The sequence below is a fragment of the Corvus brachyrhynchos genome, unplaced genomic scaffold (genome assembly GCF_000691975.1).
Source record: "Corvus brachyrhynchos isolate BGI_N302 unplaced genomic scaffold, ASM69197v1 scaffold53, whole genome shotgun sequence".
Taxonomy (NCBI): domain Eukaryota; kingdom Metazoa; phylum Chordata; class Aves; order Passeriformes; family Corvidae; genus Corvus; species Corvus brachyrhynchos.
Window position 1 is genome coordinate 7,956,426 of NW_008237681.1, and position 13,106 is coordinate 7,969,531.

Consider the following 13,106-nt stretch of genomic DNA (forward strand, 5'->3'; position numbering starts at 1 on the left):
GAGGCGCGCCCCGGGCCGCCCGCGCCCTCCCAGCTCCCCCACCAGTGCACGAGTTTACCTCTAGAGGTCATCAGGCAGGATTTACGACTGGACAACAAAAGCACGTGATGTGAAGCCGTACCCCATATTTGGGTGCCTACGTAGGAGGGAACCAAGTACATGTCCCAGTCATTTCCATAATTCATCATAAATTGTGCAAGGGTGCTATAGACGCACAAAACGACCAAGAGCCACAAATCAAGCACACATATCAAAAAACAAATGAGCTCTTATTTTGTAAACTCATTTTGCGGTCGCTATCCAAATGGCCCGGACTACCAGTTACATAATTATGGAGATCACAGCTCGGTGAGCGAGCAATACAGGGACTCCGCCAGCATGCACTCCGGCAGGTACGGATACGGCTACAATGGCATGGACCTCAGCGTCGGGCGCTCTGCTTCTACCCACTTTGGTGCCAATGAGAGACCCCGCAGTTACCCGGCCAACACCACCTCTGCCTCGACAGAGCCCAGGTACAACCAGCCCGCGACGTCTTCCCACTCGCCTCCCCCTGACCCTCTGCCCTGCACCGCCGTGGCCGGTTCGCCTGTCAGCGAGAGTCACCACGGGGTGAAAAACTCCCTCGCCAACTCCACCAGCACTTCGTCCAATTCCAGCAGCAACACGCACATCAGCAGAGACGGGGTTGGCACCTCGTCTGGGACTGAGGAAGACACTCCAGCAAGCAGCGAGCAGGCAAGTGCCCCGACCGACCAAAGCACAGCCCAGCCTTCACAGCCCCAGATCTACCCCTGGATGCGAAAACTGCACATAAGTCATGGTAAAGCAAATACCCTCTTCTTTCTTTATTTCTCTGGAGGAAAAGGAGGGTTTAATGTAAACCGGGTGGCTGCGCCGAGCAAGGTCGGGGAGAGGGGGAGAGGAGGGCGTGAGAGCGGGCAGTCTCCGCGCACACCACAACTCTGCTCGCAGGGAAGCACGCTCCCTTCTCTGGGCGAGTCCCCCCCGAAAGGAAAAAAACCGCCCGGCCCCGAAAACACCTCCCGCCTGGCTCCCAGCGCCGGCGGGGGGAGTAGAAGGCGCCTTGCCGAAGGGAGATCGGGAGCAGAGGCTGCTCCCGGCTCTCCTCCGGATGGGGTGTCTTCCAGAGGGAACGGCGCGGCTGACCCCATTTATTTTGCTTAGACATATTAAAAAGAGAATAGGAAAGGGCGAGAAGGGCAGTTTTCACTGCTGGGAAGCCGTGGGGGAGGGGGGAGGGCGAATCGCCCCAAACTCGGAGGAGAGGGCTTGAGGGGCGCGGGGAAGCGAAGCAACTTTCAGCCCCGGGTACCTGCCCTGCCCTCGCTGCTGGGAGAGCGGCCGGAGGCTCGCTGCCTCCCAGAGCCTCCCCAGCTCAGCCGTGGGAAAGGGCTGCACGCTTCAGCCTTGCTCTCTCAACTCTGAAAACCCAGCTACCAGCAGACACATCCTCCAAATCAGCTTATCTGGAGGAGGCATGGGGGAGAATTAACCTTGTTAAAAAAAAAAAAAGAAAAAAAAAAAAGAAAAAAATTCAATTAAAAAAAAATCGAATCGCAAATTCAAGCGAAAACTTACCGAGACTACCAAATCCCCCTCCCCCAAGCCTTTCCTAAGAGGGGCTGAAGGGGGAAACTTGTTGAGTGTTTATCCAAACCAGAAACAAAACCAAGCAGGACTGAGAATAACGGTCCTGGTCGCTGGTAGCTGCAATGAGACACGAAGGCTCCGAGTGGCTGCTGAGAATCTAAATCATGTACTTTTCTCTTCCAGACAACATAGGGGGACCAGAAGGGAAAAGGGCTCGGACTGCTTACACCCGCTATCAGACCTTGGAGCTCGAAAAGGAATTTCACTTCAATAGATACCTGACCCGCAGAAGAAGGATTGAAATAGCACATGCTCTTTGCCTCTCAGAGAGACAAATAAAGATCTGGTTCCAAAACAGGAGAATGAAATGGAAAAAGGATAATAAGCTGAAAAGTATGAGCATGGCAGCTGCAGGAGGGGCATTCCGTCCCTAAGCGTTTGATCAATTAAAAGTACTGAGCAGTATTAGCTGACCCTGCGTCGTCTCATGTCAGTACTAAGTTGACTTTCTAAAACTTCCTTGTGTTACTTCTGTGAAGAAACCCTGTTCTTGTCGCCCTTATTCATCTTTTAATCATGAGCCTGTTTATTACCATTCTCTCGCGTGTATAAGTAGATCTGCTTTTATCGTACATTTCTTTGTCTTGAATGGCTTTGTCTTGAAAAAAATAATAGATGTTTTAACTTATTTATATGAAGCGAGCTGTGTTACTTGAAGTAACTGTTAAAACAAAACAAAACTAAACAAAAAAGAACAAAAAGGAAAAAAAAAAAGAAGTTAAAAAAAAAGGAGAGAGAGAAAGGAAACCCTCCCCCGGTTTAGTACAAATGTTATGTGTTGCACTCAACCTGCTTAACTGTGCATGTGTGGTCAAGTGTTAATGTCTGTATAGCTCCAAGCTGTTAAAAATATTTTTATTCAAACTACCTATATAATTCCTGTGTAATTAATGCTGTTGTAGAGGTGAAATGATGAAATCAACTGAACTTGTCCTACGTGTAGTGAATAGTGAATCTGTGACGAAAACTGTGATTCCAAGCAGTATGTCCTTGCTGTGCCTTTGTATATGACTCTTTGCACGAACTCTTAGAAGTGGCTCTTATTAAGCGCAGCTTCTGTGATGTATGTTTTTTGTGAACAAAGTTACAAATATAGTCAAAGTCTGGCTGTTTGAGCAAACTGTGATCAGCTTTTTTTTTATTATTATTATTATTATTTGTTTTTAAAAAAACCTGACTGGAAATCAACAAAAAAATAAACTTTCTATTGTAAAGTTTTTGTGATCTGGTTTGTGCAAAGCAAGAAGTTGTGCTTCCTGATTTGCCTCTGAAAAAAAAAAAAAATTAGCCCGTGCAGAGTTTGTTATAATATTTTACCTGGCTCCTGCTGCACGTTGCAAATGGTGGATGCTGCAATTGTCCGCTATCAGTATTTTTAATTGAAAGTTTGACCATAAGTTCTTCCTTGCTTGTTTCTCGCTAGGTGGAAAGCTGCATCGCAGGACCACAATCAACACCCTTTGTGGCTGAATCAACTGTTAGCTGTTTGCTGATGGTTAAAATTTAAAAAACAAAACAAAACAAAACAAAAAACCCAAACCCCAAAACATGTGCTTTGTTAAAATATGCTGCAAGCTCCAGGGTGTGTTTGCATCGCTCTAGAATTTCTCCTGTGGTTTCATTAAGTATATTTCAGGACAACCATGTCCAAGCCCTCTGCGTCTATTAGTAACCCTCTCTAGCCACATTCCCACTCTTCACCCTTTAAAGATTTTTGGTTTTCTTCGCTACAATTAGTTTGCTATAAACGTAATGTTACTTACCCCATCAGAGCTTGAATGGTTAACTCTTCTGAGCTTCTAAGAGCAACTAAAGATTTGCACATTTACTGACTGGTTACATTGATGCCTTCCCTTAAAAGTTATAAAACAGTAAACTTTATAAGCCCTAGTTCCGGCTATATGACATTTGGGTGCCAAATGAATAGGGTTTTGTCTATGAATTAGATCGTAAAATCATCCATAGCACAGACAGATAGGCTCACTGGCTATAAAAAGTCACGTGGTGCCATTAAAGTAAGTTTTATGGTTTTGGGGAGTTGACATCCAACATTATATACCACATAACATATAATCTCACTGACGCTGGACTTCATTTGACTCTTTTGCAGGCTACGTGTGCCTCCTGGCCATTCAAATTGTCAGGTTTAGGGACAGAAGTATCCAAACCACAAGTTCTCAGTACTATGTGAAAAATGTCTCCTTGCAAGTCAAAGGTAAGTTTTGTGCACAAGTTCCTTAAAGTTTATTTGTACAGTGGGGAAGCTGAGGCTCCTGCTCGCTCTCGCTGCCTCTTGCCTCTCTCTTTCTTTCTCTTTCTCTTTCTTTCCCTTCCTCTCTGCCTGGAGGTTTTCAGGACGGTCCCACCGAGCCTGAGAGGCAGGATCAAGCACTAATGATCCAGGTTGTGCTGCAAATACCTCCCCCCCATCCCTTCACTCGCAGCAGCTAGCTCTCTATTTTAATGATCAAATCAAAGTAAACCACAATAAGCGACTTTGGCAGAGATGGATTTTGGGGCCTAGCTTTAATCACTTTGACTACCACAGAAGATAATTACTTCCTTTGCTCCAATAGACTCTCCAAGTTTGGAGAGGTTTTGTTTAGCAAAGAGTAGTTACTGCAGGCGATTAAAAAAAGGGGGAAACAAAATAGATTGGGCTCGATATTATCTGGGCAGCATCTAATGTAGGCATGATAGAGTTGGAGGCGTGATGATATGGTAATAATCTTTGGATTGGTGAAATATGTTGCACATCAGAGCCAGTATTAAAATGGCACAGACTGTATTGGACCGCTTAGATACATATTTTCTGCATTGGGTTGTGCAGAAAGCTTTAGCTGTGTGTATATGTACATCTGCGGCTGTGTAGTGTGTTTTGGGGATGCGCATTCATAACGTTGCTGTAACTTTTTCCTGATTCTATATGTAACTGCATAAATATAAATATATTTAAATTATATGTGTGTGTGCCTGCATGTACAAATCAGTGTGTATGTCTGTGTAAAGCCGTGCACATGCATATATGTGTCTCACATTGGTGTATTCATGGATACAAAGGGTGTGTACGTGTGTGTACATATATATGTTCCTGTGACTTCCTTTTTTTTTTCTTTTAAAGCGAACCAATTGACTGTAACTTGTAGCATTAATACAAGAGACTACAGGTCATTAGAGTGCTGCAAATTATGAAATACGGGCTTGGTTTATTGAAGATTGTAAATATCCCCCTAGCTCTGCTCTCTCCCTTTCTGCCTTATATTGCTGGCTGCCATTGTTGGGTAGGCCCCAGCTGCGTGTTTACTTCAACATTCTTTTTATTTAAGTGGACTGTTCTCACTAGAGTGTGATCACTCAGCAATAAACTTTATGGCCGGATTTAACTTCAGTCTTTGAATTTCCAGGACTTGAATGAAAGGGTGAAAGGAACTCTATCTTTCTCTGGGTAACATTAAGGCCTGATCCTTATCCTCAGAGCTGTTACTTTGGCAAGTGATCTCGGGGGGTGAAAACAGACTAGTCAGGGGCTAGGGTAGAATTTTGAGAATTGCTATCTATCTATCTATCTATCTATCTATCTATCTATCTATCTATCTCTCCAAACCAGCTGTGGCTATCTTTCTCTGCACAGGTTTGGAGTAACATTGATTCAGCAGATTGCACTGTTTTCCTTCATGTGTCATAAAGTCGGGTTTGCAAAAGAATAGGGTGGTTTGATGTGAGAGATGGGCTTTCTTTTATTTTGCTAGTGCTATGCCATTTGAATATTGTGGTTTAGGCTGCTTTTGCTACTGTGAGCAAAAATGGGAGAAAGGTGCAGGGTTTTTAGGAGGGCAAGGTTGTTGTGTACCTCTGCAAGGTCTGCATATTTCTGGCTGATTCCTATTTTTAATTTATTAGTCTTTAAAGAAATGGTAGTATCTAAGGTAGGTTCATCCCAAAGAGCTCAGTTTTAAGAACATTTATTATTTAAAGTCAACCCTCGTGGAAGATAAATAGTCTGATGCCTTTGTGTCTGTCGATCCTTCCTATCAACACTAAACAAACACATCTGCCTATATTTCATATTAAAAAAAAAGAGAAAGTCTTTAAAAGAGCATATCCAAATGCACATTTGAAAATCATTTCCTTATAAACAGCTGGAGATTTTATAGCACTCTAGTTGACACGTTCTCGTCAATAGGAATATCAGAAAGTTATATATGATAGGCGTGTATTATATTATACTATATGCCATAAAATTTTATAGTTTGAGGCAAGGCATGAAAAACCCTTTAAAGTTTGGTCTTCATTTATATATGGGTCCTTTTCCAAGGAAAACCCTTTGCCTGTAAACGGGAATTATACTAGACACAAACAGCTCATGATTACTCAATATTCAACAACACTGCGCTATTTGAATTATCTGGTGAATATATAAGCATGCACAGACACCCGTTTGACTAATATTTTAGGATCCTGGAAAATCCTGGATTGTAATTTTTCATTGTCTAGAGTGAAAAGATTTGCTACCATGTATTTTCCACATTTTTGAATGTGGCTTCTGGACCATATCCCACACAAAACAATGTACAGACGTTCAAGAACTACGGAAAAGAAAAATATCCCTAAGTCCAGAAGCGTATAAACCCGCCTGTACTGCAAGAAACACTAACAACAAAAGAAAGTTAGCTAGAAATGACAACTTCACCATGTTTCTGGCCCTGCCTTATCCTAAGCATCACAGTTGAAACCATTCAAACCCAGAAATGCATTAAGATTTCTTAATACGCTTTGAAATTTGAAATTTGAAATTCAAACGAGCCCAGGCTGCCGAACTCTGTGAAAATAGTCCCAGGTCCGAATTGTTTTCGGAGGGAAAATGTCATGGAGAATTATCACAGGGAATCAAGCGAGAGGTTTTATCTGCACATGTTATTTTTCTGATGTGTTTGGGGGATTAATAAGTGCGCGTTTTTTCTAGTTTAGGAATGGCAAGTTGCGTTCGGCAATTCGAAATACAGTTTACCTAATCCTTTGAAAGAAATACTTGCGTGTAGTGTCTCCTGTCTAAGTGTAAGGCCAATTAAAGATTAGGCAGCTGTCTTAATGTGTGGAACCAGTGACTTTGCAAGACATAACTTTCTCTAAACCAGAAGTATAACAATCCAATGGAAAGTCATCCGTAAATTACAGCTCTGCAGCCTTGTCTAAACCATGCAAACGCCCTAATTTCATAACATTCCAGGGAAATTATTATTCTGCCATTTCCTTACATTTAATAAGTGTGTATCTGTGGAAGGGTGACAATAGAGGAGTTTACAATCTGCTCCATGGGAAATTGAATGGAACTGATCATGAGGGGGGGACCAGGAGGTTTCGATTTCAAATCCTGAATACGGGAGCAGTGCCCCTTCCATCCCCGCAAATACAGATTTAACGCATTTAGTGCAGACACAAGTAAATCTCCTGACTAGGTTAAGATGTCGTTGGCTTTCTTAGTTCTTTCTCTTTCCTGCCCTCAAAATCTTCCCGATTTGAGGTTAGGGTTACTAGCTAGAGCAGAAAACCACAGTTCCCACAGTCGTCTGGTCATCTTTGAAAATATTATGCCTTTCAAATTAAAGCATCTTCACTAATGTCTCTCTGGAAGGCAAATGCTCATGGACCACCCCAGTCACATGTTCCTGTAGCTACGCGCACAAACAATATCAAATCTGACACAGAGAGTGTGCAAAATTTGCATGGATTTTGCCTTATAACATGCAAAAGGAATCTTTTCTATATCCCCTCCCCCCAAAAATGTCTTTTCAATAATAATATTTGCTATGAAGGTTATTGGGTAATTATTGCAATTTTGTGGAACAGTCCTTGCTTGAGGTGAAGTCTGTCTCCGGATAATAAATGGCAGCCCGTGCAGTTCACTGCCAGGTTAAGTAAATGCAGAAAAGATAAATCTGCACACCCTAGGAATCACCAGCAGAGCTCGCTTTAGACCAAGTTCACAGTCAACTCGTTTGCCTAGACAAGGCTTCGCAAACAATTAGAGTTGTTTCTTTATGTTTAAATCAAGGAGAAATGACTAAAACCCTTCAGCAGAGAGCTGCAGCTTTTCCCCCAACGCTCGTCGCTCCATTCCTTCCAACCTCACGCCCAGAACTTACCCAGCATTTCACCTGCAATTGTAACCATATAGCGCCTTTGAGTAACAGGCTTCCCTCCAACGCTGCCGAAAGGCTGTGCAAACTGATCTAACAGCATTTTACAAAGCTGCGAGATTAAGAAAAAGAAAAAAAATAATTAAAAATGCAAAAGTATCCGATTTCTCAACAGCAAGAAGAAGAAGAAGAAGAAAAAAGCGCCCTTAGAAAGCTGGGGGAAACGGCAGAAGTATTGAAACAAACAGTGCGAGTCTCTTACTCCTAAAAGAAGCTGCATAGCTTTTGTATATCTTTGTGGTTAAGGGCGTTACAACTGCAGGTCAAAAAGTTGAGGGTCAAAAGTTTACGTTTTGCACCACTCTTAGTCATTCGCCCAGACAGAGTTTGATGTCAATGTTATAGCCGAGATCTTGACTATCAGCACAAAAGATAAAATAGCTTTGAGTTACGTGTGTATCACAGTATGGACTCCAGGTGAACCCTACTGGCTGAATGACCTCAATTACCGAGGAAAGGATAGAAAATTCCTCTTTTCAAGAGTAATACACGTTGTATTTCATCTTGAATTATCAGCCACATTTGTGTCTGAATATCTTGGGTTCAGCCGCGGCAAGTAAACACGCGTGTTACCCCCACAGAAGACACTGATGTTGCCTCCTCCAAAAGTCAGGTAGCAAAATGCCTCACCCTTGTTTATTATATAATAACCTGCTCTAAGAGGTTTAATGTTACGCCTTCTCACTTTGCAAAATGGCAGGCAGATAAGATAGGAGCGAAGCTATTAACGCGTGTATTGATCCTAGCCGCGTCTTTGTTTTTGCTCTCAATTCTGTAGCGACCGCTAAACTGTGCTTAAACAGGACATGCCGGAGATAATACGGGCTATATGTTTGGTCCGAAGGACCTCGTTTAAAATGAGGAGCGGTGGAGCCGTGTTGCGATACCCATGGAAATATTACAGAGAAGCTGGCGCCCTGCGCCTCTCCGTGTTTTGGAGGGTTCTCACAGCCTTCTGGAATTACCCGGGGCGACAATTCCCAGCGAAACTGGGAGTAGGACGCGTTGTTTTTCCTCTCGCCACCCACCCCTCTTCACTCCTCCAAGAAAAAGTTTAGTGGAATTTCTTAGCGCAGAGAGATTCCCACATTGCTGGGATTTTTTGTTCCCAGTGCCGCCTCTGAGTGAAAGCTTCAGCTCCTTGGTTAGACGTGTCTGCAGGGAGAACTAGCCAATATTGATCCAGCAACTTCATTCTGGAGGACATAATCGCGATTCAGGGGTCGGTGGAAATGGGAAAGGATATTCCCAAATAGCCATAATCAGATCTGGAAGGTGTGAAGGAGGGGACAGTGCGACAAGGAAATCCGGGAAAGAGCGCACCTCACCCCCAACTACGCATTGCTGCCTTTCCACTCCCAAGGCAGCAGCCTAAACCGGCCTCTGTTTAACTGGTACGCGTGAATTATTCGCCAGAGACACAGCTGGATCGTGGCAGGCGAGCGCTGTATCTTGGGAACAAGTACGCGAGAGATTAGATATCAGATTAGCCAAAGTGATTATCGGATATTGTGCCTAAAGTACCTGCTGAAGCCTGGGAAGTGTGTAATGCAAGTGTTTGCTCGGCGTGTAGACGCTGTTCACAAGTTGTTGCTGCTGCTCACTTGTAGCGAGCCCTGGTACTGCACGGTTAGGGAGCCTGCCCGCTCTGGAGATAGTATATAACCTTTCACATGCAGACTATTTATTTGGTGTAAGAGCGAAGCCTGATAACAAGCTAAAAACCGTAGCCAAATATCTATTTTGTTAGAGAATAGCAGGCGGATTGTTTCCAAGAATAACAATGCGTCTTTGATATACCCAGAATGAAAGCTGTTACTATAATCGGCTTACTCAAGAGTAGGTGACAGAAATCCATTTACTTCCTCACTAAAACAATTAGTGGTCCGGATTCCATATTTTAAATCTGGTTTAGAATAAAAATATCAACGAGAATAATTTCAAAGAAGTTGAAGCCGCGACTTATATACATATGGACTCTTTTCAATTATTTTTTAAATTTTTCCCCCCCCCAAAAAAAAAAAAAAGAAAGAAAAAAAAAAGAAAGAAAAAAAAAAAAGGCAACAGGCTAGAACAGAACAGTTAATAATTTGAGACGAACTCTTTCTGTCCTTTCACTCTCTGCATTCAGTACGCTGCTCTCTGGCGTGGAAGGTCTGCTCAAAAGCCCATTCATTTAAAATCCGGGCACAAATCACATTTTACGTGTGTTTATTTAAGCGCACCAGGACAGAGTGAGCAAATCCCGCCAACTATCCCGTTGTTAAGAGGAGCCCCAGTGCCAGGGAAACCACCGCTTTTACCAAATGCTGAACTTGGGGCAAAAATGCCAACATTGCCCCGGCAGCGCCCATCGGGAAGGACGCTCTCGTCCGCGGAGGCAGGAGCAGCTTCGGGGTTGTATCATTCCCAGGAACAAAGAAATTAATACAGTCGATACATTCCATAACGTTTACATTTTCCCTCGATTTTTTTCTTATTTTTCTCTTAGAAGTAGTGACCTGGGCAAAGCACCCTGCTATCTAAAAGACACTGTTATAGACCTTTTAGAAAAACTAAGTCCAAGGCCGAGGTGAACTTCAGGTCACCGCGTCTAACAAATATGAAAATGTCGCCTGGTGAAGGGCACGCCTTGTTATTTAACAAAGACTGTCAATGTGTAAGATTAATAAGAAACAAAATGCACACGGTGTCACTTTTCGGTCACTTTGAAACTTGGGACAGCCTCGCATTCAAGAGGGGAAAGCTGGGACTAAATATATTCAAAATGGTTCAAATCAAAGTCAAGCCAGGCTGCTAGTGCGATTCTTCCTCCTCCTACCGCTCTCGGTGGAGGATGCCCGGCACGGCGAGAGGTTGACTTGACTTACTATTATTATTATTACTACTACTATTACTATTATTATTGCTGTTGTTATTATTCTTTTCTCTTTCGTGGTAATTACGTTTTAGCTGCGTATGTGGAGGGTAGCAGGAATGCTTGTCTGTTTCACCAGAAAAAGAGGGATCCCCTTTTCCCCCCTCTTTCGGTATGTATTGAGTTGCCTCTTCTTGGTGCATGAGCATTTACTCTCTCCCTCTCAACTTAATTCCAGTGCTGTCCCCATCCTGGTCTCGGCCAGCCTCGGCCAGGAAACTCTCGCTTCTTTATTAATTGATTGAAGTCTCCTTCTCCAGTGAAATCGAGCCTTTAGTCCTTCTGGTAAAATAAGGGAGCTGGCCTATTTTATCCTGTCCTTTTCTTTCTTTGAGAACTTAGGGTGATGGTACAAGTTTGTTAAAGGGAAGTACTGGGGGAAAAAAGGGGTTTGAGATTGTTTATTACAGCCATAAATCTTGCAGTAAAATGTCGAAATGGCCGTGTGCAAGATAACACTTGGTGGTCTTGGCTGGGTTCTTGTTTATGATAACAAAACCACAAAGACACGGAACAGGCCTTTTGGAGGTCCTGCCTCAGCACATCTTCGCAGACTAATAGAACCACACGAAAAAACCAGACTTGAGCTGAGTAGCTCAGGTCACCTTGCAGATTTACACTCGTATACAAAATTGAGTCCTTCTCTCTGTAACCAAGCGCCAGAGCCCCACCGTAGAAAGAGGCACGGTGAAACTTTGAGATCTAATCACAGTAAATAATACGAAGCAGAGCCCGGTCAACTCTCCCAATATAACGCTGAGCTTACAAACCGAGACAACACTTTTCGTTGTGTTCTACTGTGGCGTGGGAACACAGCAGCCCGCTGTAGTGCTCCGGCCAGAGTGCCTCAGGACTTATGCCGAGGATAATATTTACGATACCCCAGTGTAATTCATCTGGTGCTAGCCGGCAGGTATTTGTATGTATGCGTCTCTGTGTGTGCATGTATCTCTTTACGCCGGGAAAATGCTATCGTGGTGGATTGCTTCGGCAATCTTTTGGTTTTTACAGTCATATAGATGGGACCTTTTTTTCTTTTAGGAAATAGGTTGCTGTTGTCTCCTTGTTGTTGTTTTGAATATAAATAAAACAATCTCCCCTTTTCTGTCAAACGTGTGCTGTTGAACAGTTGCGGCTGTCTCTGTGTGTAGCCGCGTGTGTGTAACCGCATTTCCTCTCCACGCAGAGTAAATAGAGAAACTTATCTATACACCAGTTAGAGTTCCATAGATGTGCTGTTGGAAATGAGTAAGTAAATGTGTTTTAACTCTCTTTACAAATTAGACATTCGATAGTAGGAGGAAATGAGTGATTGTTTAGATAAGCATCCCAGTATACCCAAGTGCTGGAAATGTTCTAACATATTACAAGCCGCATGCAATGTGCATGGCTGTGTGTCTGTGGATAAAATATAAATCGATACGATGTGTGTCTTGTTAGATAGAATATATATTCAAATAGAATTTTATTGCATGTATCCATTATCTATAAAACTGCAAAAGACAATAATCTGAATTTAAACCTGGGTAACTGTTAATGTAATATCTTTAGGAGGGTAAGATCTAAACCGTATCATATTTACGCTTGATATATTAGAAGTATTTTCCCATACCAGCAGATGAGATTAGCCACTCAGCAATTATATTCTCTAAGGGTGCGGTAAATATTTCTATGTGTTTATATGCTTTCCTGTAAAGATGAAAAAAATAATCCGAAAAGTTCGCGCCTACTCCAAATGTGGCAGACTAGCTGATGTTCAATAAGCATTTTTTTCCCTCTTAGAATAAGAGCGTAATTAGTTTAACCATCAAATTTCAATTACCTAAGGTCAGGGCGGTTGCCTCGTTTCCCCCTGAGCTGCAAATACCGTTAACAGTCTCAGTTTTAGCAACCTAGAAGTGCCCGAGTGCCCTCGCCCTCCTACACCAGGGTTTGTGAGTTACTTCTGCGAAGGCGCTAGCGTTTTCTCATGGAAGTGAAAATTAAGAAATAAACCCAAGACGAGGCATACCGAACCTACGGACTTAAATTCGTAGTTCAGAAAGCTCTCCTCCGCGGGGAGGGATGCTCACAGTGAGCCCTGCAATCGCCGGTAGGAAGTGTTTGATACCGTCGTGTCCGTCTTCCCCTCTCCCTTCCCCCTCTGTTCCCCGTTATTTTCAGGCTCGCTCTATGCCTCACACTCCGCAAGCCCCCCGATGACTCTCCTCGGCCTCCCCGCGACCTTCATTCTAACTTTTGCATCTATTCCTCCAATTAGCACAGCTTCAAAGGCGCAAAGGGCTGTCCCTGGAGCTCCTGGCTGCCCGCGGTCCGCA

General features: G+C 43.3%; 2 protein-coding genes across 2 annotated transcripts in view; both read left to right on the forward strand.

The window, feature by feature from the left end:
- Positions 1 to 6: 6 nt before the first annotated feature.
- HOXA5 (homeobox A5) lies at positions 7 to 2,575 on the forward strand. The gene is made up of 2 exons (XM_008632028.2): positions 7 to 823; positions 1,798 to 2,575. The coding sequence occupies exons 1-2, from the start codon at positions 262 to 264 to the stop codon at positions 2,046 to 2,048; spliced, it is 813 nt and encodes a 270-aa protein (XP_008630250.1). The 5' UTR covers positions 7 to 261; the 3' UTR covers positions 2,049 to 2,575.
- Positions 2,576 to 3,804: 1,229 nt separating this feature from the next.
- The window catches only part of HOXA3 (homeobox A3), a 32,949-nt gene continuing 23,647 nt past the window's right edge, over positions 3,805 to 13,106 (forward strand). The window contains exon 1 of the mRNA XM_017732171.1: positions 3,805 to 3,889. The gene's annotated coding sequence lies outside the window, so the exon portion shown is untranslated. The remainder of the gene's footprint in view (positions 3,890 to 13,106) is intronic.